The sequence below is a fragment of the Gossypium arboreum genome, chromosome 11, assembly GCF_025698485.1.
Source record: "Gossypium arboreum isolate Shixiya-1 chromosome 11, ASM2569848v2, whole genome shotgun sequence".
Taxonomy (NCBI): domain Eukaryota; kingdom Viridiplantae; phylum Streptophyta; class Magnoliopsida; order Malvales; family Malvaceae; genus Gossypium; species Gossypium arboreum.
In genome coordinates this window covers 136,903,003-136,929,974 of record NC_069080.1, presented here as the reverse complement: position 1 = coordinate 136,929,974, position 26,972 = coordinate 136,903,003, and the positions used below count along the sequence as shown (strand labels likewise).

Here is a 26,972-nt window from a genome sequence, read left to right as displayed (position 1 = left end):
CCTCACCATAAACATATGTGCTACTTTAAATCCATACATCACCCATAAAGCAAATCATCTATATATAAGCTTTAGGATCAATTGAGCTTTACATAAGCTCCATGTAACCTGGAATAATAAATTATCAATGCAATATCTCCAGCAACTGTCATCATTGAATTAGGACTCTTCCAAAAACAACAACGAACCTGGAAATGCGAATAGAGAATATGTTAAAATTTATGTGTTTTAGACCAAGCAGTGTCCAAATGTAGAAACACTTACTGTTACTAAACCCAACTTTATATCATGTGCATAAATGGTGGCTAACCACAAACCCATCGTCTATGCTTTTCCATTGAAAGCTTAACAAAGGGCCAGACATTGGGCATCATCATCATCATCTGTAATGGTAACAAATTCACATCCCCATTAATGTTAATATATTGTTGTTCATCTATAAATAATGAAAGCATTTTATCAATCTCAACCTCACCACCAAATATTCTGAAGCAAGATCCTTCAAAATTCAAACAGCTAAAAGGGATGCCCTGCATCAAAGAATATTGAGAAATATCCCCATCCATTTTCATCCACCCTTAACCCCTAGCTCCTAATCAATTTACTTGCTTCAGAACTACACTGCGTGTTTAAGCTCTCTCCAACACGACTCCAAGAATCTGTCAATAGCATAGGTACCATATAAGCTAGTAATCAGTTGGCATATATATTACAACTCTTGAAATACTCCATATATATAATTTATTTCAGATCATTTGGAAATTAAAATGAAACTGATGACATATATTACCATTTTTGTTTTGTTGGAATATTTTGGCAGATGAACAAATCGTAGTTGAAAGTATGGCCTCTGCTTCTTGTCATATATGCTATGCTCTGCCGAAGAAGAGAGTCAAAATCTAACAAAAATTAGGATTAGATCAACAGAGGGACTCTTCGACAATGAAATTGAGGATAAATCTGCAAAATGTGTCGATCTTCAACAAAGAGAAAAAGAAAGAGAAAGAACAAATGTGCATACAGGGTAGGATTTCATGGGAGTACAGCGCCATGGACATCGCTAATGAAGAATGCAAGTCCTTTTTTTTCCCTCTTCCATTGAACTAGTGCTGAAAAAAGAAGAGGCCTAATTACACGATTATATTAGATCATTGAAATTGTGAGATTTTCATGGTTTAAAAGAGTAAAGCAACTAAATATTTACCATCTCTCTTTCTGCATGTAAATTCTTAAAAGTTGTCAAATGCCTTTCAGAAATACGTAGGCCAATCGCTTCCTGCACAAATTAGCAAAAATATTATGAAAGAATATAAACTAGTAGTAGTATTTCAATATGGAAATTGATGAACGACCAAGCAGAAGAGATGTGAGCAATTGTATACCAATTGGCACCAATGTCCTTTTGACACCTTTCCTCCAACTGAGGAACTCCATGTATATTTAACTGTTGCAAATTGGTTAGGCAACACATTTCATCCGAAAGAGACGTTAATTACAGAAAGCCTTTGTAGATTTATTAGATAAGTAAGCTCTCTCCTAACTCACTTTACTTACTATAAGTGAAAATCAACACTTAAAGATTTTAGTAATGGTACTCAGTATTAGTTCTTCACCATGAACATTTATGCTCTTTTAAATCCACGCATCACCCATGAAATAAATCATCTATACATAAGCTCCAAGATTGATCAAGCTTAAGTTCCATGTAAAGTGGGATAACAAATTTGGAGACCCAATTTTCAAACGCATAAGCTCCATATGGCAACAATGAACCTGGAAAATACAAATGCCAATATAGGATATGTTAACATTGCTCTTATTTAGAGCAGTGTTCAAATGTACAAACACTTACTGTCACTAAATAGAACTTGATATCCTGTGCATGAATGGTAGCCAACCACAAAGCCATTGCCTATGCTTTTCCGGTGCAAGTTTTAAGAAAGGGCCAAACATTGGACATCATCATCTGTAATGGTAACAAATACACGTTCCCATTAATGTTTAAACCTCAAAACCTTGTACAAAAGCAATTGAAAATCTTAATAAGATGCTAACCATCATCAGCCTTATATTTGCACATGTATGTGTTCAATATATAAATAATGAAACATTTTATCAGCCTCACCTTCAGTTATTCTGAAGCAAGATTCTTTCCTTTTTCAACCACAAACCCAGTTTAGTTTACTTACTTGACGATGACATTGCACGTTTAACTCTCTCGAACAAGCCTCTAACAAGAACCTGTCAATAGCATAGGGTACCATCTAAGCTAGTAGTCATTTGGCATATGTATTACAACTCTTGACATACTCCATTTACATAATTTATATCAGATCAATTAGAGATTAGGAGGAAATTGGTGACATATATTACCATTTTTAGTTGTTTGAAATATTGGCATATAAACAAATCGTAGTAGAATTATGGCCTCTGCTTCTTGTAATGCAAGCTATGCTCTGCCGAAGAAATCTAACAAAAATTAAGATTAGATCATCAGAGGGACTCTTCAACAATGAAATTCAGAATAAATCTACAAAATTTGTGTCATTCTTCAAAAAAGAAAGCAATAAATGTGCATACAGAGGAGGATTTCATGGGAGTACAATGCCATGGACAGATTAGCTCATGAAGAATGCATGTCCTCCTTGTTTGTTGCCTCTTCCATTGAACTCATGCTGAAAAAGAAGAAGCTTAGTTACGGGGTTATATTAGATCATTGGAATTGCGAATTATTATGATTTGAAAGTGTAAAGCAATTAAATAATTACCCCCCTCTTTTTCTGCATGTAAATTCCTAAGGTTGTCAAATACCTTTCATCAAAATAGACTCCAATGGGTTACTGCACAAATTAGCAAAATATTATGAAAGATGACAAATACAGAATTCACACATCACCCATGAAATAAATCATCTATATATATATATGCTCCACATCAATGTCTATTTTAAAGATTTTTTAGAATTAAATTATTAGAAGCCCTTAAATTGAAGTGTATGAAATGACAAATATGAAAAGAAGCACTAACCATGCATAAATTATTGTGATTTAAAAGTATAAAGCAATTAGATAAATTATTGAAGTTCACAAATGCCTTTCCCCAAACAACTCTCCAATGGCTTACTGCACAAATTAGCAAAATATTATGAAAGATGGTAAGTAAAAAGTAGGATTAAAACAAAGGAATTTCAATTTATATAACATGAATGAAAAATGGCATGAGAGCCCAGAGTTGGAGACTAAATATACTGCTGAATTTATTTTTTCGTAAAAAAATTATGGTGTTAAAAATAAATAAATAGAAAGGACGGACCAACCTGATACTACCAAATGTGCGGAATGTGCCAATCTGCACCATTGTCCTCCCTACATCTTTCATTCAATTGGGGAGTTTCTCCTATTATTATGGAAGTTTTTACGCCACTCCGGAAGATGCCGACACTTTGGAATGTTTTCCAGCGTTAGATAGCGTAGGTTTGTATGATCTTGGAATATTTGGAAGTCAGCTGCTGATAGCTCCAGCTCCTTGCAGTCCCTTACTTCAAACTCTTCAAGGGAAGTTAGATGTTGGAACACAGGAGGGAGTTGTTGGAACACAGGGAGTGACCTCAATCCACTGCAATTATGAATTTCTAATGTTTTCAATTGAACAAGATGCTGAAGCCCACGGGGGAGAGACACCAGCTGTGGAATTTTATCAATCATCAAACGAGAGACATTCTTAAGGGGTTCCCATTGCATGCCCTCTAAATCCAGCTCCTTGCAATCTCTAATTGTTAAACTTTTGATGCCGGTAAGATGTTGCAGGCACTCATCTAGCATGTGAGTGTCCAATCCCTCAATGTTGTCTACATGGAAAGATTTCAATTTGGAGAGAGGAAGAGAAGAGGTTGAAGTTGATGGGGTCTTAGCATTCATGTTCATCTTGGTAGTCTGCTTTAACGGCCTTAAACTGGTATTCACCAACTTTAGCCAATCATCGAGTGAAGGATACAACGGCATTGAAGTCAAAGGGCAATTTTCAATTTTTAAACAAGAAAGACAAGGAAAAGCCATGGTTGATGTTCCCATAACTGTTGCGTCGTACTCTTTGGAATCATCACCAATTGCTTTTGTAGTCCTCCACCAACTCTTCATATTTGGGCAATCCCGTAGGCAAAGATACTTCAGCGATGGGAAGAATGACTCTAGTTCTCCTTGACTTCCTTTTGGGCTATTATCATCCATGTACTCCAGCTCAGTTAAATCACAAATTACCAAATCTTGAAGACATGGAAATTGAGCAAAGGACGGGAGGTGTTTGAATTTACTACTAAGACCCCATATTTTAATATGGACGAGATTTGTGAGCAAAGAAAGCCAACTTGGAAACTTAACATCACCTCTCCATCCTCGAATACAGAGCCCCTTGAGATTAGGATGGGGCTGGAGGTCTTCTAGTGACTTGTCATCATCATCGTTATCATCAAAATAAAAGCCCCATTCTAAAACCAACGATTTCAAATGTTGCTTCTCTTTCAAATTAGCAGCCTTAAATTTCTCTTTTGCATTTTTTACGAATCCCAAATTTGTTATTCTTAGCTCTCCCCTTAAGTTGTTAAGCCCTGTCAATTCACTTAGATCTGCACCGCCATGGGAACCATCTTTATCCACTACAAACATGCTTAACGTTTCAAGGGAACTCAGCTTTCCTATTCCACGTGGCATATGAGTTAAGCCATTACAATCTTCACACCCAAGATGGGTAAGATTCACCAATTTTTCAATGTTCTTTGGTAATTCTTCAAGCTCCCAACACCGATCAAGTTTCAGCACTTGCAAATTATGTAACTTGCAAATACTCTTTGGGAGAATCTTAAGATCACGATTTTGGGAAAGATCAAGGAACCTCAAATATTTCAACATATAAATGGAGCGTGGAATCATCTTAAAATCTATATCATCCGATTCTAGTACACGCAAGTATCTACAATTTGCAATTATCAAATCCCAAGTTTCCTTGCTTGACAACTCCTTTCCATTAAACAAAAGTATTGATGAAGGATTAATTGATAAGTGGCGACATTTTTTACCATACTTACCGGCAATTTTATTTGAATCTACATTTCTACTTTCCTTCCCGGCTACTGATTCAGCTAGATCATGCATTAAATTATTCACTTTACATGTTAGTCCTTCCCCCGGAAATCTCTCTCCTACCTCTTGAAAGAAACTTCTATCAACCAAATCATTAAAATACCCAAACCCAATCTCCTCAAGAGATTGACTTAGATTCAATTGCTTTACGTAACCTTGTGCAATCCAAAATTGAACAAGAGTTTTTACATGAATTACATGATCTTTTGGATACAGTCGGCAATAAGTAAAACAATGCTTCAAAGGGAATGGAAGATGATCATAGCTCAATTTAAGTGTAGATAGAATTCCATTTTCATTTTGAAATATTCTAATAAATTCATTATCTTTGAAAGAACGCCACTCATTTTCAGTTTCTTTGTAAGATAATGTACTTGCTATCGTCCTTATGACTAAGGGAACCCCACCACACCTTTCCAAAATTTGTTTCCCTATTTCCACAAAGGCTGGATTTGTTAAATCAGCATATCTTTGCTCAAATGCTATTTCTTTGAACAAAAACCAAGCATCGTCATCAGACAAACGTTTCAGAACATAAGACTGACATTTATTAGTAATATTTGCTACTACTGAAGAGCGAGTAGTTACTATTATCCTACTTCCTTTAGCCCCACCCATCAATAAATTCTTTAACCTTAACCATTGTTGCTCATCTTCATTCCAAATGTCATCCAAAACAAGCAAATATTTTGTCCCATCGATTTTATCTCGAAGTTGTTTTTGCAATTGGTCCATTTCGAGATTTTGATATGGTGCTTGGCCAGTTGCAGATTTGATAATGTTTTCTACAATTTTTTTGACATCAAAAACATATGAAACAGACACCCACATCATCAACTCAAAATGATGTTTGACCGTTTCATCATTATAGATAAACTGGGCCAAAGCAGTCTTCCCTAACCCTCCTAACCCCACAATTGGAATAATGTAAACATTCTCTTCACTTTCAAACCGTAACATGAGGTTTAGAAGAGCTACTCTATCACCGTCCCTCCCTATTATTTGGTCTTTATTCACAAAAGAGTGTGTTTCTCGCCTCTTTTTAGTCATGAAAGAGGTTTCCATGAGGCCTTCATGCTCTACCAAGTCCAACATGTTGGCCTCACTTATAATTTGTGACATTCTAGCAAGTTCATTATCTTTGAAAGAATGCCACTCCTTTTCAGTTTCTTTGTAAGATAATGTACTTGCTATCGTCCTTATGACTAAAGGAACCCCACCACACCTTTCCAAAATTTGTTTCCCTATTTCCAAAAAGGCTGGATTTGTTGAGTCTGCATATCTTTGCTCAAACGCTATTTCTTTGAACAAAAACCAAGCATCGTCATCAGACAAGCGTTTCAGAACATAAGACTGACATTTATTAGTAATATTTGCTACTATTGAAGAGCGAGTAGTTACTATTATCCTACTTCCTTTAGCCCCACCCATCAATAACATTTTAAAACTAACCCATTCTTCCCAATTCACATTCCAAATGTCATCCAAAACAAGCAAATATTTTTTCCCACAAATTTTATCTCGAAGTTGTTTTTGCAATTGGTCCATTTTGAGATTTTTATCTAGTGGTTGGTGAGTTGCAGATTCGATTATGTTTTCAACAATTTTTTTGACATCAAAAAGGTCTGAAACACACACCCACATCATCAACTCAAAATGATTTTTAACCATTTCATCATTATAGACAAACTGGGCCAAAGCAGTCTTCCCTAACCCTCCTAACCCCACAATTGGAATGATGTAAACATTCTCTTCACTTTCAAACCCTAACATGAGGTTTAGAATAGCTACTCTATCACCGTCCCTCCCTATTATTTGGTATTTATTCACAAAAGAGTGTGTTTGCTGCCTCTTTCGAGTCATGAAAGAAGTTTCCGCAGGGCGATCACTCCCTATTATTTCATCTTTACTCACAAAAGAGTGTGTTTGCTGCCTCTTTTGAGTCTGATCAAGCGGAAAGAAGCAAAAAGTGTTGGCCTCACTTTTAAGTGAATCTAATCTCGCTTTAATGGCCTTAATTTCCCGACCCATTTTGAAACCATAGGCAAACTGGTTTGAGCTTGAGAAGAAAAGGCGTACCTCTTTTGTCAGCTTGTTCCCACCCATTAGATCTTTTCGCAAAGCTTCGGTTGAGAAATCATCGAGCAAGTCGTCGGCATCATGAAGCAAATCTTTCAGCTTTTCAAGCCAAACTTTGTGATTGCTGGTCACCGATTTCTCTGCTGCATCAAGAAGCACAGCATCGATTGTACTGACAGTGTGTTGGAAGTCGTCGATGTCATGTCTGAGATTCCACCACAGTCTAAATTGAGAGAGAGCAGGAGAGCTCAACTTAGTAATGAGCTGTCTGGCAATGTCGAAATCAATTTCTCCGGCCATTGTTGTTCAAACTGAAATCAAGGCAAAAAGTATTTGATTGCTGCAAAAGGAGAAAATGAAAATGATTGGAACAAGATGAAACACAGATGTGGATCCAACCGTGCAGAGACTTAAGTATTTTATAGATGTTACCATCCACCCACCGACTAGTATAATTAAATAAAAAGTAATGTTGATTGGTGGGAAATGGTCCCTCCACTTTACCGTTCGACACAAATTTCTAAATATTAGCTTCAAAAGCTGCACACAATAAAACTAATGAAAAAGCTACAAATGCAAAAAGGAGGAGCCAAACCCCATTGAATCCAAGGCGATACTAATATTTGGGTCAAGATGCATCAGTTTTTTTTTTTTTTGCATGTTTCCCCAAAATTTATCTCTGGAGTTTCTTTTTTCTGCTCATGTGACTTAGCCTATAATAAAATTAAATCAATTAAATCAAATATAGGAATTAATTAAACTGAAAAAAAACTGATTTATTTCGATTGATTCTTTTCAGTATTATCAATTTAATGATTTTTTTGCGAAGTGCTTTCATTAAATAATGTATGACAATCACTTAAACTGCCCTGTGTTGGAACATTATCTAGAATACTAAATGTAGAAATATGTTTTTTTGAGTTGGCACACATTGCACAAGTAAAGAATAATAAAGCACAATTAACTTGTTTACGCAATTCGGAATTTATCTTATATTTGTAGGATCTTATTTAGAGAAAAATTCACTATAAACTTCACAATACAAAAAAAATTTAGGCTCAGTCCCTCAAAACACTTGTTGCAACCTCACTCTTGTACAATTAAATAAACTCTCTATCAAATCCACCTACAGTAAGTGAAAATTAACACTCGAAGGTTATAACAATGGAACTCGATAATAGTTCTGTTCCTCACTATAAACATATGTGCTCCTTTAAATCCACACATCACCCATGAAGCAAATCATCTATATATAAACTCTAGGATCAATTAAGCTTTGCATAAGCTCCTTGTAACCTGGAATAATAAATTATCAATGCAAGATCTCCAGCAACTGTCATCACTGAATTAGGACTCTTCCAAAAACAACAACCAACCTGGAAATGCCAATATAGAATATGTTAAAATTTATGTATTTTAGACCAAGCAGTGTCCAAATGTAGAAACACTTACTGTTACTAAACCTACTTTATATCATGTGCATAAATGGTGGCTAACCACAAACCCATCGTCTATGCTTTTCCAGTGCAAGCTTAACAAAGGGCCAGACATTGGGCATCATCATCATCATCTGTAATGGTAACAAATTCACATCCCCATTAATGTTAATATATTGTTGTTCATCTATAAATAATGAAAGCATTTTATCAATCTCAACCTCACCACCAAATGTTTTGAAGCAAGATCCTTCAAAATTCGAACAGCTAAAAGGGATGCCCTGCATCAAAGAATATTGAGAAATATCCCCCTCCATTTTCATCCACCCTTAACCCCTAACTCCTAATCAATTTACTTGCTTGAGAACTACATTGCGTGTTTAAGCTCTCTCCAACACGACTCCAAGAATTTGTCAATAGCATAGGTACCATATAAGCTAGTAATGAGTTGGCATATATATTATAACTCATTGAAATACTCCATATATATAATTTATATCCGATCATTTGGAAATTATAATGGAACTGATGAAATATATTACCATTTTTGTTTTGTTAGAATATTTTGGCAGATGAACAAATCGTAGTAGAAAGTATGGCCTCCGCTTCTTGTCATATATGCTATGCGCTACCCAAGAAGAAAGCCAAAATCTAACAAAAGTTAGGATTAGATCAACAGAGGGACTCTTCAACAAAGAAATTGAGGATAAATCTACAAAATTGGTGTCAATCTTCAACAAAGAGAAAAAGAAAAAGAAAGAACAAATGTGCATACAGGGTAGGATTTCATGGGAGTAAAATGCCATGGACAGATCAGCTCATGAAGAATGCATGTCCTTTTTTACCTTCTCCATTGAACTAGTGCTGAAAAAAAGAAGAAGAAGCCTAATTACACGGTTATATAAGATCATTGAAATTGTGAGATTAACATGGTTTAAAAGAGTAAAGCAACTAAATAGTTACCACCTCTCTTTCTGTATGTAATTTCTTAAAGTTGTCAAATGCCTTTCAGAAATACGTGGGCCAATCACTTACTGCACAAATTAGCCAAAATATTATTAGAGAATTTGTACTAGTAGGAGTTGTATTTCATTAAGGAAATTAATGAAAGGACCAACCTAAAGGGATGTGAGCAATCTTACACCAATCGGCACCAATGTCCTTTTGACACCTTTCCTCCAACTGAGGAACTCCATGTATATGTAACTGTTGCAAATTGGTTAGGCGACGCATTTCGTCCTGAAGTAACGTTAATGACAGAAAGCCTTTGCACATTTGTTACATAAGTAAGCTCTCTGCCAACTCACTTTACCTACTATAAATGAAAATCAACACTCAAATATTTTAATAATGGCACTCAAAAATAATTCTTCATTATGAACATTTATGCTCTTTTAAATCCATGCATCACCAATAAAATAAATCATCCATATATAAGCTCCAAAATAGATCAAGCTTAAGCTCCATGTATATATATAGGTGACCAAATATTGACCTCATTATGGTCTTGGTATGTTTGTGCCAATATAGGATATGATAAAATTGCTCTCATTTTAGAGCAGCGTTCAAATGTACAAACACTTACTGTCACCAAATAGAACTTGATATCCTGTGCATGAATGGTGGCCAATGACAGCCATTTTCTAAGCTTTTCCGGTGCAAGTTTTAAGAAAGGGCCAAACATTGGGCATCATCATTTGTAATGGTAACAAATACACATACCCATTAATGTTTAGACCTCAAAACCTTGTACAAAAGCAATTTAAAATCTTACTAAAATGCTAACCATCATCAGCCTTATATTGCACATATATGTGTTCAATATATAAATAATGAAACATTTTATCAGTCTCACCTCCAATTATTCTGAAGCAACATTCTTTCCCGTTTCGACCCCCACCTTTGTTTAGTTTTCTTACTTGACAAGGACATTGCGCGTTTAAGCTCTCTCAACATGCCTCTAACAAGAACCTCCCAATAGCATAGGGTACCATCTAAGCTAGTAGTCAGTTGGCATATGTATTACAACTCTTGACATACTCCATTTACATCATTTATATTAGATCAATTGGAAATTAGGAGGAAATTGGTGACATATATTACCATTTTTTGTTGTTGGAAATTTTGGCAGATAACCAAATCGTAGTAGAAATTATGGCCTCTGCTTCTTGTAATGCAAGCTATTCTTTGCTGAAGAAATCTAATAAAAATTAAGATTAGATCATCAGAGGGACTCTTCAACAATGAAAGTCAGAATAATCTACAAAATTTGTGTCATTCTTAAAAAAAGTAAAAACAAAAGAAAAAAACAAATGTGCATAGAGAGGAGGATTTCATGGGAGTACAATGCCATGGACAGATCAGCTCATGAAGAATGCATGTCCATTTTGTTTTTTAACTCTTCCATTGAATTCATGCTGAAAAAGAAGAAGCTTAGTTACGGGGTTATATTACATCAATGAAATTGCGAGATTAATATTTTTTGAAAGTGTAAAGCAATTAAATAATTACCCCCCTCTTTTTCTGCATGTAAATTCTTAAGGTTGTCAAATGCCTTTCATCAAAATAGACTCCAATGGGTTACTGCACAAATTAGCAAAATATTATGAAAGATGACAAATACAGAATTCACACATTATCCATGAAATAAATCATCTATATATATGCTCCAATGTCTATTTTAAAGATTTTTTAGAATTAAATTATTAGAAGCCCTTAAATTGAAGTCTATGAAATGAGAGATAAGAAAAGAAGCAGTAACCATGCGTAAATTACCACCTCTTTTTATGCATATAAATTATTGAAGTTGACAAATGCATTTCCCCAATGGCTTACTGCATAAATTAGCAAAATATTATGAAAGATGGTAAGTAAAAGATAGGATTAAAATAAAGGAATTTCAAATTATACAAGATGTGAAATGAATAATATTTTAACAAGGAAATTAACAGTATCCAATTCGAATGAAAATGGCGTGAGAGCCCAGAGTTGGAGACTAAATATACCACTCTATTTTTTATTTTTTTTTGGAAACAAATTATGGTGTTAAAAATAAATAAATAAATAGAAAGGACGGACCAACCTGATACTACCAAATGTGCCAATCTGCACCAATGTCCTCCCTACATCTTTCCTTCAGTTGGGGAATTTCTACTATTATTATGGATGTTTTTACACCGCCCCGGAAGATGCCGATACTTTGGAATGTTTTCCAGCGTTAGATATCGTAGGCTTGTATGATCTTCGAATATTTTGATGTCATCTTCTGATAGCTCCAGCTCCTTGCAGTTCCTTACTTCAAACTCTTCAAGGGAAGTGAGATGTTGGAACACAGGAATGGGTTTTTGGAGCACAGGGAGTGACCTCAATCCACTGCAATTACTAATTTCTAATGTTTTCAATTGAACAAGATGTTGAAACCCACGTGGGAGAGACACCAGCAGTGGAATTTTATCAATCATCAAACGAGAGAGATTCTTAAGGGGTTCCCATTGCATGCCCTCTAAATCAACCTTCTTGCAATCTCTAATCGTTAAACCTTTGAGGCTGGTGAGATGTTGCAGATACTCATCTAGCATGTGAGTCTCCAGTTCCTTTATATTCTCTACATGGAAAGATTTCAATTTGGAGAGAGGAAGAGAAGAGGTTGAATTTGATGGGGTCTTAGGATTCATGTTCATCTTCATAGTCTGCTTTAACGGCCTTGAACTGGTATTCACCAACTCTAACCAATCATCGAGTGAAGGATACAACGGCATTGAAGTCAAAGGGCAATTTTCAATCTTTAAACAGGAAAGACAAGGAAATGCCATAACTGTTGTGTCGTCCTCGTTGGAATCATCAATCGACCTTTTTCTCCACCAACTCTTCATATTTGGGCAATCCCGTAGGCAAAGATACTTAAGCGATGGGAAGAATGATTGTGGTTCTCCTTGACTTCCTTGTGGGCTATTATCATCCATGTACTCCAGCTCAGTTAAATCACAAATTACCAAATCTTGAAGACAAGGAAATTGAGCAAACGATGGAAGATGTTTGAATTTACTACCAAGACCCCATATTTTAATATGGACGAGATTTGTGAGAAAAGAAATCCAACTTGGAAACTCAGCATCACCCCTCCATCCTTGAATACAGAGCTCCTTGAGATTAGGATGGGGCTGGAGGTCTTCAAGTGATTTGTCATCATCATGGTTATCATCAAAATAAAAACCCCATTCTAAAACCAACGATCTCAAATGTTGCTTCTCTTCCAAATTAGCAGCCTTAAACTTCTCTTTTGCATTTTTTACAAATCCCAAATTTCTTATTCTTAGCTCTCCCCTTAAGTTGTTAAGCCCTCTCAATTCACTTAGATCTGCACCGCCATGGGAACCATCTTTATCCACTACAAACATGCTTAACGTTTCAAGGGAACTCAACTTTCCTATTCCACGTGGCATATGAGTTAAGCCATTACAATCTTCACACCCAAGATGGGTAAGATTCACCAAATTTTCAATCTTCTTCGGCAATTCTTCAAGCTCCCAACACCGATCAAGTTTCAGCACTTGCAAATTTTGTATCTTGCAAATACTCTTTGGGAGAACCTTAAGACCGCGATTGTGAGAAAGATCAAGATACCTCAAATGCTTCAACTTATGAATGGAACGTGGAATCATCTTAAAATCTATATCATCCAATTTTAATAAACGCAAGCATCTACAATTTGCAATTATCAAATCCCAAGTTTCATCACTCAAAATTTGAATTCTCATGTTTGGAAAATGTAACAAAGATCGCAACATCTTTCCCTTAAATGAAGGAATTAATGAAGGATTAATTGCTATGTGGCGACAATTTCCACCAACCTGACTTGCATGTCCTTCTAAATCTACAATACTACTCTCTATCCCTGCTACTGATTCCGCTAGATCATGCATTAAATTATTCATTTTACATGTTAGTCCTTCCCTCGAAAATCTTTCTCCTACCTCTTCAAAGAAACTTCTATCAACTAAATCATTAAAATACCCAAACCCGATCTCCTCAAGAGATTGAATTGGATTCAATTTCTTTATATAACCTTGTGCAATCCAAAATTGAACAAGAGTTTGTACATGAATTACATGATCTTTTGGATACAATCGGCAATAAGCAAAACAATGCTTCAATTGAGATGGAAGATGATTGTAGCTCAACTTAAGTGTAGGTATAATATTATCTTGATCTTCAGATATTCTAACAAGTTCATTATCTTTGAAAGAACGCCACTCCTTTTCAGTTTCTTTGAAAGATAATGTACCTGCTATCGTCCTTATGACTAAGGGAACCCCACCACACCTTTCCAAAATCTGTCTCCCTATTTCCACAAAGGCTGGATTTGTTGAGTCTTTATATCTTTGCTCAAATGCTATTTCTTTGAACAAAACCCAAGCATTTTCATCAGACAGAACTTTCAGAACATGAGGCTGACATTTACTAGTAATCTTTGCTACCCTCATAGAGCGAGTAGTTATTATTATCCTACTTCCTTTAGCCCCATCCATCAATAAATCCTTTAAGTTTAACCATGGTTCCCGCTCCTCATTCCAAATGTCATCCAAAACAAGCAAATATTTTGTCCCACGAATTTTATCTCGAAGTTGTTTTTGTAACTGGTCCATTTCGAGACTTTGATCTAGTGCTTGGCCTGTTGCATATTCTATAATGCTTTTTACAATTCTTTTGACATCAAAATCATTTGAAACATACACCCACGTCCTCAATTCAAAATGATCACGGACTATTTTATCATTATAAACAAATTTCGCCAACGCAGTCTTCCCTAACCCTCCAAACCCCACAATTGGAATGACGTAAACATTCTCTTCACTTTCAATCTCTAACATGAGTTTTAGAAGAGCTGCTTTATCATCATCCCTCCCTATTATTTCACCTTCACGCATAAAAGAGGACGTTTGCTGCCTCCTTTTAGTCATGAAAGAGGTTTCCATGGGGTGGTCACGCTCTAGCAAGTTTAACATCTTGGACTCACTTTCAGTTGAAGTTAGCCTAGCCTTAATGGCCTTCATTTTCCTACGCATTTTGAGACAGTAAGCAAACTGATTTGAGCTTGAGAAGAAAAGGCGTACCTCTTTCGTCAGTTTTTTCCCACCCATTAAATCTTTCCGCAGAGCTTCAGTAGAGAAATCATCGAGCAAGTCGGCAGCATCATAAAGTACATCTTTCAGCTTTTCAAGCCAACATTTGACGAGATTGCTGGTCTCAGATCGCTCTTCTGCGTCAAGAATCACAGCTTTGATTGTGGAGACGGTGCGTTCAAGGTCATCAAGGTCATCTTTGAGATTCCACAACAGTCCAATTTGAGAGAGAGCAGGAGAGCTCAACCCAGTAACGATCTCTTTGGCAATGTCGAAAACAATTGCTTCGGCCATTGTTGGTTCAAACTGAAGTCAAGGCAGAAAGTGTTTGATTACTGCAAGAGGAGAAAATGAAAATGACTGGAACAATATGAAACACAGATGTGGATCCATAAATGCAGAGACTATAAGTATAGTTATAGATGTTACCATCCACCCAGCAAGTATTATAATTAAATGAAATTAATGTTGATTGGTGGGAAAAGGTCCCATCGTATTCAATAAATCTCTCTTTTGCTAACAATTATATCTGTTTAGATATTATGAATCCAAGGACCCACTGTAATTTTCTCTCATAAAAGGGTCTCCCCAACAAAATTATAAAACTTGTGACCTGAGAAATTAATAAACTTTGGGATTACATAGTCAAATATGCTTACTTTCTTTGCTATTTAACATTAATTGAGGTGAGGTGAATAAAGCAGGAGATTTTATGGTGAAATTTTGGGTTTGAGGAAACCGTGAAGAAGAAGATTTGAAGAAACAGAAAGGAAGCAAATAGGTGGTACAGCCAGCTCTTTTGGATTTTTCCTATTCTATTAACCTTTGGGTTAGTTTTCAATACATGTGTCTCGATGATGCAATGAATAAAGAATTTATTAGTGGGGTTGATGTTTATAGTAATAACATGTGTTAATTAATTTATTTGTTATTGAAAATTATTTATTTATTTGAAATTTAAAATATACATTTTTTATTTATGGTGAGAATTTATATATATATATATATATTCCTTTATGGTAAGTGGGGTTCATGTTTTTGATTTGTTTACTACTATGAATATTGTATATAATCAACCAAATTTTATTTTAATATTTTTGGTGTTTTTAGGTTGTTACATGAGATATTTTATTAGGATAAATTCACTTTATTCTTAAAAATTATAAAATAATTTTAAATTATTCTAAAGTTTTTCATTTAAGTTATTGATCTATTTGAAAGTTTTTTTTAAGTCAATAGGTTGTTAATTTTTTTTAAAAGTTTAACTAGTGAGCTCCAAACGACAACTTGATTATTAGCATGGTGGATCAATATCCATAAATAAATAAAAGAATATACATTACACCCAAATTAATTTGATAGTCAATGTCGAAAATTAAAAAAACTATTTAAATATATAATGCTTGTGATTATTTTTGAAATATATGATTTTCTTAAATTGAGCATTGAGATTAGTGTAAAATTTAAAACTATAATTTTGAATCTTTAAGAGATTAGAGAGGAAAAAGAAAAGAGATTGACAAATATGACTTCCATCCACAACACTAATGGTGTTGAAAGTCTGTTTTATGATTTTTATTTTTAGAATAAATATTAAAATTATTCATGAACATTGGTGTAATGTATAATTTGATAATGAATTTTGATTTAGTGTAATTATATAATTAAAATTTTGATTATAATTTAAATGCATACATGAAATTTTAATTTTAATTCAATCGTTTATATTTATAAAATAAAATATTAATTTATTTTTATATTGAATAAATAAAATTATTTATGTATACATCAATACTCAAATATTAATACATTCATTACGCGTAGAGTCTAAATAGTATTTTAAAGATGTAAAAGTAATAATTAAATAAAAGTTAGTAATTTTACATTAAAACTTACAGTCTTTCTTTAAAAACTTTCTGCACTTTTCAACGTATTTTTCTTGAATAGCACCACGTGACATGATGCTATGAATAAACAAGAAGAAGTTGGGCAGAATTTTAATTGAATTTATTATATTATATTTAATCACAAGTTTTTTTAATACAAATAACTAAAATTATTTATAATCTCTTTTAACTCTTAAATAAAAAATAAATATATTTATATCCTCTCAAATCTATACCCTCTTACAGAAATAACAATAGTTTCGATACCTCCCATATATAATTTTAAAAAGGCTATTACTATTTTATACTATAGGTACTCTAATTATTTATTATTAATATTGTTGATGTAGGATCTGCGTGTTAATATTTGTTATTAATAGTAGTAGCATTTTAATTATTTTTATAGTTATGAAATTAACTAAAAATACGAGAAAGGCAAGTACACCATTCGATAAATAATATAGATATGGTGAGTAAAGATATCGTATCTACGAGGACTAAAAATACTAGTAATTGCCGTTTTTCTATGATTTAATTGACAAATTGGAGTGGATGGTTTAAACCAAAATTTACTAAATTAATTAACTAAAGAACTCAACAAAGAATAAATTGGGAAGACAACTGAATAATAACCAAGAAACGAACAATATACAGGAAAGAATTCCCCTAGAATTTATCTTTCATTATAAATCTGAATTAAATGATTTATTCACTTGGTATCTTGAGCCATAGAAATCTCTAAATTATGCTAATATCTGTTTCAAGATTAAGAGCAACTGACTTTAGGTTGATTAATTGAATTTTTTTTCTAACTAAAACTCCTATTATCGCATTAACTTGATCTATGAATTCCCCGATTAGATTTAACTCTAATTCGGTAGATTTATCTCGTCCTATTTCTAGGATTGCATGCAACTCTACTCAATTATATTAAATCTACTCTTAAAAATAGATTTTTCCTCCTCTAATTTAAGCACATTAAACATGAATTAATATTCAGGAAATATTAAAATAGGAGATACGCACACATAACTGAGAACAAGATTCAAGTATTTATCGCGTAAACAAAAATCAAATAACAGAATTCACCATAGGTTTATCTCCCCTAGGTATTTAGAGAATTAGTTCATAATCATAGATAAAACTATCTCAAAGACAACATAACCATAAGAAATAAAAAAAAAAACTCATAAAAACTTCAAAGAAATTAAAAGGAGGTCTTCAATCTTGATGGAAATCTGCTTCAGAGTCAACTTCAATGGTATTCTTCAAGTTGTTTTCTATTTGGTGTTTATAGGTCTTAAAATGCTCAAAAAGCCTAAGTTTTTCCGCTTATTTGGAATGCGGTTTGTGAAATTGACAAGATCTGGTACATGGCCGCGTGTCCAGCTCGTGTGGGAAGGCCTAACCCATGTGGCTCCTGAAATCTGCTCCAATTGTTCAATTTTCGCTCATTTTATTCCCAAATGCTCTCCTAAATATAAAAAACATAAATTGAAAGGATCAAGAGCATAAAATTCATTAATTTACAAAAACAATCATCCAAAAACCCATAAAAATATGATTAAAATATGTTACTTTTATCACTTAATAATTTTATCATACATTTATTTGATTATTGTAAGTGGGTTGATGATTTTTATTTGTTTATTAATAATTATTAATAAAAAGGATGTTGGAACACGGGAAAGAGTGACCCCAATCCGCTGCAATTACGGATTTTTAATCTTTTCAATTGAACAAGATGTCAACACCCACCAACCCACTAAGTAATAATTAAATAAAAAAGTTACTAATTTTACATTAAAAACTTAGTTAAGGGAAGGTCTTTCTTTATAAATTTTCTGCAGTTTTCAATGTATTTTTCTTGAATGGCACCACATGACATGATGCTATGAATAAAGAACAAGAAGTTGGGTAGAATTATCAATTGCAATCGTTATTGTATATATTTTTAAAGGGTAAAAGTGGGATTGGCTAAGAATCAACTTTAATTTTAGTGTTAATTGAAAATTCAATCACCAGTTTTATCTTTCCATATATAGTTTAAATTACTCTTTTATACTATACTCTTATTATTAATTACGGATACTGTTGATGTAGGTGAGCGTGTTAATATTTGTTATTAATGATAGTATCATTTTAATTATTTTAATATACATTTATTTTTTATAATAATATACATTTATTTTTTTATTGTAAATGGGGTGATGATTTTTATTTGTTTATTATTGGAAATTTAGCCCCATTCTTTTATTTATAATTGTTTGTTACTTCTCTGTTCCATGCGCAATCATGTTGCCATAGTTTTAAAATTTTATTTATACTTTTGATAAATAAATATGAGATACAAACTTTTATTTAAAAATGTTTATTTTCGTGTTTGTTGTTTTTTCGGTTTAGAAGATAGACAGTGTCATCGCATAAAGTTATATTGACATCAAGTTAAAAACAGCTCGTTAATTTGGTGTTGATAGACATATAGTTGAAACTAATGAATTGATCATTTGTCATATTTGATCTACCAAAGAATACATTGGCATATCCAAGTAAGAAGTTAGTTGAATTCTATCAAGGGAAATGACAATCGGATATAAACAACTCGTGCGGCTGAGGCCATTGGTTCGAGTTGGACCCTTTTAGTTCATAAGGCTACCAGAGAGCGAAATTGTGGACAGATGTTTCGTGGTTGTTCATTCGATAAGGATTAGTTGTTGGGCATTCCGCATTTACATACGAAAGGGTTGGTGGTCTGAGACATCCTCGATTAGTATAATTGGCTTATCAATTAAAGGAGAAGACTTGTTATCAATGATTGATTCAAAACTGAAGCAAAATCAAGCTTGAAGCTAGAATTTCATCAAATTGATTTACTTAATTTAATTTAATTTATACTTATTTTTACTATTATTTCAGTTCCAATATCTTTATTATTTTTACTCTTATTAGATTTAAATTATCCTCTCTTTTTTTTCTAGCATAGACTGTCGCAAGTCGTGGGCATCTATTTAATTTTTCCATCCATTTTGAGATGATTTGACAGAGAATGCAAGTTCAAACTTTTCCACCCATTTTGAGATAATTTGACAGAGAATGCAAGTTTAAGGGTTAAAAGAGACGAAAAATTAAATGAAGAACAAAAATAACTTTTTCTATTAAATTGGAGGACCAAAAGAGTCATTATGCCAAAAAATAGTAATTTTCTTTTTTGGTCATTTTCTAGTGCTATAATTCAAAATGGTGTAGAATTATTACATCAGCTAATCTTATTATTATTATTGTCATCTTCGTCGTTGTCATTATTATTTTCAATCTAATCTTATTATTATTATCGTCATCGTCGTCGTTGTTATTATTGGTTTCAATCTCATTAGAGCAAATGTCACTATCCAAACAAAGAGAGCCTAAATATAATTTATTCAACTTCTTATAATATGCTACGGCTCCTTTGAATGCTCATTTGAGTTCGATGAGTAGAGTTAAGTAAGAAAAACTAAAAAATCGAAAATTAATGTGCCTCGAGGTGTTTAGAAAATTTATCACATGTAAGTTAAAAAATCACATTTGCCCAAAACCAAACTAAATTCTATTTTTTTTAAAAAAAAATCATTTAATGGTTTTTTTTCTTTTGATGTAATGATATTGTTCGGTTTTTTTTTTTTTTTTCAAAAAGCTTAGCCGATTGTTGTCTAGAGAGTAGTTGTGAGTATTTTTGAGGTGTGCTAAGGATGATTTGTATAGCGTTGGAATCTGAGCTTTTACTCTTAATATTTTTTATGTCACGTGCGTTATTGAAAAAGTAATGAAAATAAAACATATTGAAATGTTTAGTAATTAGATAAAATAAATAAAACATAATTGCCATATAGGAAGGATGATAGTTGAGGGAGAGGGGTGGAAGGAATCCTCTTCATCAATCTGTATCCAAACTATATACTCTTTATTTAATAAATTTAATCTTCATTGTTTTCAATGATATATAGTGTTAATGTGGGCTACGAAAATAACACCACTCGTGAGATGTTGTATGTTAGTAGTATGCTAAGAGTGGAGGTCTATTGCAATAACTATGGCGCAGTCATTGGGGGCGATTTCTAAGTTTTGTTGTTTTGAATTATTGAAAAATAATTAACACACACATATGATATGTGGTGCACTTATTGTCTTCTAGATTTTGGAAGGTGAGCTAGTCGGAGAGAAGCTTTACTATCTCCTTTATACCTTTGATATAGTATTGATTTTTTCCTTTATTCCTTGAATAAACAAATTAATTAGAAATATATATGTATGATTGGTTTATTAAATAAAAATGGTGGCTGCAGGGTTCTCTTATTGTATTGGGATACAAGGGTCTTAATGATGGCGAACGACTTTGAGTAGAGAGTCGACTTGCATGAATGCGATTTCTAAAAGGGAAACAAGTTTGTAGGGAGTATGCCTTGGGTTTTATGGATGTGTTGGATAAGTTGGTTTTCACACATTTTAGAGCTTCTTAATTTGTTTTTTTTTTTTTTTACTTGTATTAGTTTTTATGTCATGCGTTGCACCTAATTTACATATTTTAAAAATAATGAAAATAAATTAGAAGCAAGAATATTGAAATATTAAATAATTAAGTAACATTTTATAATATTTTTGAAGGATTATAATTGAATTATAAAATTTTGAAAACTAATATATATGATATGTTATGTTATGTGGTGTATTTAGTGTTTTTCAGATTTTGGGTGGTCATGTTGCAAGGACGCCTTGACATCGGTTTTATACGTTTGAATGAACAGTATTTTTATATGTAAGTTTAATTAATTCCCTTTAAAATATTGAATCATATTGGGACAAGGAAAATAATTATTATTATTTAATTGAATGAAAATGATGGCTGCATGCATGCATGCTTGCAGGGATTTGTTGATGTATTGGGATGAAAGGTTTATGGTTTGGGCTGATGACTACGAGAGAATCGACCACGACGAATAGACAAAAATTTCGAAGTAAAAAAAAAGTATACTAAGAGTGCAATACAGAAGTAGCGCTGGTTCGCTGAATAATCCGTTCAAATAGTACTACTATAAACGTAAGATTGATGGTATAATTGTTGTTGGATTTTACAATCAAAGCCGACTTAATTTCTTGTTTCTGGTTTCTCTCCAAATTATCAGAATCATTCAACTTTTTATTTGCAATGCATAACATTTGATTTAACCCTGAGATATTAGACGCATGTCCACAAACACTGTTACAATCCAACAAAATTGAAAATATATCACGTCAAGCCATGCTAATTTTCAAATAGAAAGAAATCATAGATACTAGACGCACAAGTATCCCGTAGCTTTTTGTTGCTGATTGGAACTAATCATCTTTCTTAACCTCTGTTTCTCTAAACTTTTTCTCCTTTCCAACAAAAACTTATTAGGAATGTTAAAATTAGGTGGTGATGGAATATTTTGAGACCGTAATACTTTTTTCTATTGAAAATATGATAAAGATTGTTGGTGGTCTCTACGAAGCATGTGCTCCTATAGAAGAAGATACTAATGACATAGTAGCTTACTAGCATTCTATCTTTTGTTTGGATCAATAGCAAAGCATTCCTTCAAGAAACTCTTTCCTAGCTTCGACATGTCTTCCAAGATGTTGGGTGATTCTCCTCTCAAAAGCTTGTCTCTTAATTCATCTCGATCACGAGTGTCCCATGGCAATCTCCCCATAACTATTTGAACCTCAATGCAGCCCAACGACCATATATCCAATGCACCACTAACTTCTTCGAAAATCGATCCAGAAGACATGTAATACCTTATACCTCGAAACCCAAACCTAGTATCTTTTACCCCTAGTTGTTTAGCTAATCCAAAATCTGCAATCTTTAAAGTAGATAAACTGGTACCATGTTGAGGAGGGAAAACCAAAATATTACCTGGTTTTAGATCTGAACAAATAAACCCTTTCTCATGATTGTCTAGAAGTACTTCAAGTATCATTTGGGCATAGTAGTTAACATCCCTTTCTAGGATTTTAACATCATACTTTTTCATCAAGTCTAATAGATTACATCCTAGGGCGAACATATTGTAAACCATTCCTTATTCTCGCTCAATGCTTGTAAAACCACCATAGCATTGAATAATATTGAGACAATCAAAAACTTTAGAAGGATTTCCCCATACATAGAAAAGAAAAATATTCTTCATTGGCAGACTTTAACGGATAAATCTAATTATAACCTGGATTTATAGTTTTGACTAGAAGTGCTCATGGGTTGGGCCAGGCTCAAGCAAAAATTTAGTCCCTAGTCCGAAAAATGGGTCTAAAAATTTGCTCAAGTTCGGCAATGATAAAAATGCTAAAACTTGGGCCCAACCTGGTCATCCCATATTATTTTTTTATATTATTTTTTACATAATTTTTAAATATATATAATACATCAAAATAATAAAATATTAAAATAAATATTTCCCAACAAATTGAAAATAAATTTTAAAAATATGTATACTTAAATAATATAAAGATGGATGCAATTTAACAAGAAAATGCCTTTAAAATAATAACAAAATTAACAATAAAATAAGTGTTATACAATATCTAAACGATAAGAACAAAATAATAGCAACATAATAGGAACTGATAGAAAAATAGGAAGAAAAGAACAAGAATATATCATTAAAATAGCAAAAAAATAGTACTTTTTTGTCATTTAATGAATTTGGGCCTGGCCGGGTTGGGCCCGGGCAGAAATATCTTACCCGAGGCCTGACCCATTTTTTAAAAAGACCTTATTTTTTTACCCAAGCCCATTTTTTGGGCCTATATTTTTGCTCAAACCCTCCCACTTTTCAAGCAGGCCTTCGAGCTGAGTTGGGTGACCCGACCCATGAACAAGTTTAATTTTAATCAAATACACAACTCCATAAGTAACCTTTCCAAGAATCTTGATCTTCCTTACTTTAACCTCCAACCTTTTTTTTTTTCTTCACACCAATAGGATATTAAAAGTTATGTAGTTCAATTTATATATATATATATATATATGCAAGATAGACAATTTTCCCAATTCCATTTGGTAAAGGATTAGTTGCCGAAAATGAAATTAATATTGTTTGTTTTGTGTATGGACAAATTATTATTATTATCACTTGCTTGTATTTTGTTTTATTATATATTAGATAAAGATAATATTAAAGGGTGATATAAGATAACATTGAGTATATAGTTTTTCAATTTAATTAAGAAAAAAATTACTTTTTAGTTTTAATATTTGTTTAGTGTAGATAAATTATATTTTTGAATTTTTTAAAATAAATTAATTCACAAAAGACTGTTTAAATTTTTTTATTATATTATAATGTAATTAAATTTATGGTTAAATTATGCTTAGCTCCTCTTAAAATTATATTTCCCTAAAAATAAAAGGGAAGTGAACGTGGATTAACGTCAAAGTGATAATGCTATTCTCTGTTCCTTGTGCTCTTGCTATCTCAACGTCCATCCAAGGCCATTACCTTCGAAGGAGGGTTGACTACAACTAGTACAATTACAAAGAAAAGGCCCAATTTCGAGAGGCGGCCACCAAGAAAACAGGGGTCCAGTTGGTCGAATCTCCCTTGCAATATGTTGGAAATTGGCCTGCATGCAGCATGTGAATTTCCAACATGTCAAAACCAGTGCCACCACCAGTGTTCAACGGAGAATGCTACCACATATGGGTAGTAAAAATGAAGACCTACCTACAAGCATTTGATTTGTGGGAGGTTGTCAACTCAGATGTTGAACCAGCACCTCTAAGAGCCAACCCAACAGTGGCTCAAATCAGACAACATTCTGATGAAAGAACTAAGAGACACAAGGCCATGTCTTGCATCCAAAATAGTGTGTCTGATGTAATTTTCACAAGGATTATGGCTTGTGATACTCCAAAGTAAGCCTGGGACAAGCTTAAGGAGGAGTTCCAAGGTACAGAAAGGACAAGACAGCAGCAGTTGTTGAATCTAAGAAGGGAGTTCGAGAACTTAAAGATGAAGGAAGAAGAAACTGTCAAGCAGTATTCAGATAGAATTATGGCTGTAGTAAACAACATAAGGCTCCTTGGTGAGCAGTTTAATGAAGCAAGGATAATGGCGAAGGTGATTTCAACCTTGCCTGAAAGGTATAAGGCAAAAATCTCATCTCTTGAAGACTCAAGGGACCTGACCAGCATCTCTTTAATAGAGCTGATCAATGCTCTGTATGCACAAGAGCAAAGGAGGGCCAGCAGATCGGAGGAGCACCAAGAAGGTGCCTTTCAAGCCAAAGCCAAGTCTGCCTCAAGCACCTCTGCCTACAAAGGCAAGAATACTTGGTCAAACGAGCCTAAATTAGATGGTGCAGGAAGATATCCACCCTGCCCACACTACAGAAGAGTAAGTCACCCAAGTGAAGTATGTTGGTTCAGGCCTGATGTGCAGTGCAGATTCTGTAAGAAGATGGGTCATATAGAAAGGGTTTGCAAAAACAAGGACAGACCAAGACACAACCAACCCCAGCAGCCAAGAGTTGAAGCTCAAGTAGTAGAAGAAGACAATGACCAAGAAGAACAAGTTTTTACAGTTTCTTGCTCAGCTGCTAAAAGAAAAGCCACAAAAGGATGGCTGATAGATAGTGGTTGCACAAACCACATGACCCCTGATGCTGGCATTTTTAAGTTAATAGACAGAAGCTTCAAAACAAATGTGAAGGTCAGAAATGGAGACTTCATCAAAGCTGAAGGCAAAGGAGATGTGCTGATAAACACTCCTACAGGTACCAAACTTATTAGAAATGTCTTGTTAGTGCATGAAATTGATAGAAATTTTCTTAGCATTGCTCAACTGCTTGAGAAAGGCTATTCAGTTGTATTCAAAGGCAAAGAATGCCTGATTAGTGATACAAGTGGATCCAAGCTCATGACAGTAGCTATGACAGAAAAAAGTTTTATAGTGGATTGGAATAAGAGTCCAGATACTGCCTACACAACTACTGTAGATGAACCCAAGCTATGTCACAAGAGGCTTAGCCATGCCAACTACAAGTCAATGGCTCAGCTAACCAAAGAAGATTTGGTTGAAAATTTCACTAATTCAGTTGAGAAAGAAAGGAATCTTTTGACACTCAAAGAGGTGCATGATATGCATAGGAATCAATCATCTGCTCAGATAAAAGAATTAAAGGCACATGTAACTAGCTTGGAACTTGAGTTGAAATCATTGCAAGCAACTACTAAAGATATGGTGGAGCAGTTAGAGAATAAAGCAAGTGAAGTAGAACAACTGGAAGAACAAAATATAGGATTCCAATCCCGCATTTCAGAACTCGAAATAATGTTAGAAAAGAGAGAAAAAGAAATTTTTATTCTCATGAAGAAACTTGAGGATGATAACAGTGAATCATTATCTGGTATGAAGAACTTGACTGCTCAGGTAAATAATTTGCTATCAGAGAAGGAGACGTTGCAAGCTGAGAAGGCTTTGTTGGAAGATAATTTGGCATTTGAAGGTGATGAAGCATCAAATCAAGTACAGAGTTTAATGGATGAGGTAAACACATTTCAGCAGCAGCTGAAATCTCTTCATATCCAGAAGATAAAACTGGAATTACAGTTTGAGAGAAAGAAATAAAAGTCATCCGAAAGATTGAATGAAATGGAGAATAAAAAATCAGAGTTGAAGCAAATGGTCGAGGACCTTCAAAGAGATTTGGAAGCAAAAGGAGATGAGAAAAATGATTTAGTAAACCAAATCATCAGAGAATGCTTAAAGAACAAGAGTTTACAGCATGCAAGCCAATGAGAAGTTTGAAATTGGCACGCATGCGAGATGTAATTTCAACATGTCAAGAAGCGGTCAGAGCCATGTATGCATTTGTAAAAAAGAGATCAAACTGTTGTATTATTCTTGGGTGAAGTATGCATCTTGAACGAGAAAAGGTGGCCATGCGACTTGAGACCAATAGATGTAAGTAGAAACTTCTTGATCTTTGTCCGATTTCAACTCATTTTGGTTACCTTAAGTTCATAGTTTGTAACTTAGTTCTTTTAGAACTTAGTTGGTAAATCTTTTGATGTATTTTAGATGTTGATTGGCTGAAAATTCAGCAAAGCAACTTGTCCAAGCTAGTTTAGCAATTTTTAATGGTTTAAGTGGTGTTAGGTAAATGTTTAGGTAGCATTTTGACTTGTAATGATCATCTTATGTTTGATATATGTAATGGCAGTTTGCCAATGTTTTAATTAATGAAAAATCATCATCTTTTTCATTCAATATCCTCTCTATTTCCTTTTCTTATTTTTTCTTTGCTTTT

General features: G+C 33.6%; 3 protein-coding genes across 4 annotated transcripts; all 3 read right to left on the bottom strand.

Annotated features, from left to right (window-relative positions):
- Positions 1-3,374: 3,374 nt before the first annotated feature.
- LOC108473405 (putative disease resistance protein RGA1) lies at positions 3,375-7,941 on the bottom strand. Its single transcript, XM_017774941.2, has one exon. The coding sequence runs from the start codon at positions 7,512-7,514 to the stop codon at positions 3,375-3,377; it is 4,140 nt and encodes a 1,379-aa protein (XP_017630430.1). The 5' UTR covers positions 7,515-7,941.
- Positions 7,942-8,179: 238 nt separating this feature from the next.
- Positions 8,180-15,317, bottom strand: LOC108473407 (putative disease resistance protein RGA3). 2 transcript variants are annotated; one of them, XM_053021184.1, is made up of 13 exons: positions 11,733-15,317; positions 11,426-11,484; positions 11,162-11,233; positions 10,996-11,067; positions 10,754-10,850; positions 10,506-10,644; positions 9,769-9,965; positions 9,617-9,684; positions 9,426-9,514; positions 9,193-9,301; positions 8,877-9,087; positions 8,682-8,784; positions 8,180-8,590 (listed from the first exon to the last, which is right to left on the bottom strand). In XM_053021184.1, the coding sequence occupies exon 1, from the start codon at positions 15,064-15,066 to the stop codon at positions 11,773-11,775; it is 3,294 nt and encodes a 1,097-aa protein (XP_052877144.1). In that variant the 5' UTR covers positions 15,067-15,317; the 3' UTR covers positions 8,180-8,590; positions 8,682-8,784; positions 8,877-9,087; positions 9,193-9,301; positions 9,426-9,514; positions 9,617-9,684; positions 9,769-9,965; positions 10,506-10,644; positions 10,754-10,850; positions 10,996-11,067; positions 11,162-11,233; positions 11,426-11,484; positions 11,733-11,772. The 2 variants fall into 2 exon arrangements, with proteins under 2 accessions (XP_052877144.1, XP_052877143.1); XM_053021183.1 differs by lacking the exon at positions 8,877-9,087 and having other exon boundaries at positions 11,429-11,484.
- Positions 15,318-22,219: 6,902 nt separating this feature from the next.
- On the bottom strand, positions 22,220-22,741 carry LOC108472263 (mitogen-activated protein kinase kinase kinase 5-like). Its single transcript, XM_017773766.1, has one exon. It carries the CDS (start codon positions 22,739-22,741, stop codon positions 22,220-22,222), a length of 522 nt encoding a protein of 173 aa, XP_017629255.1.
- Positions 22,742-26,972: the final 4,231 nt, after the last annotated feature.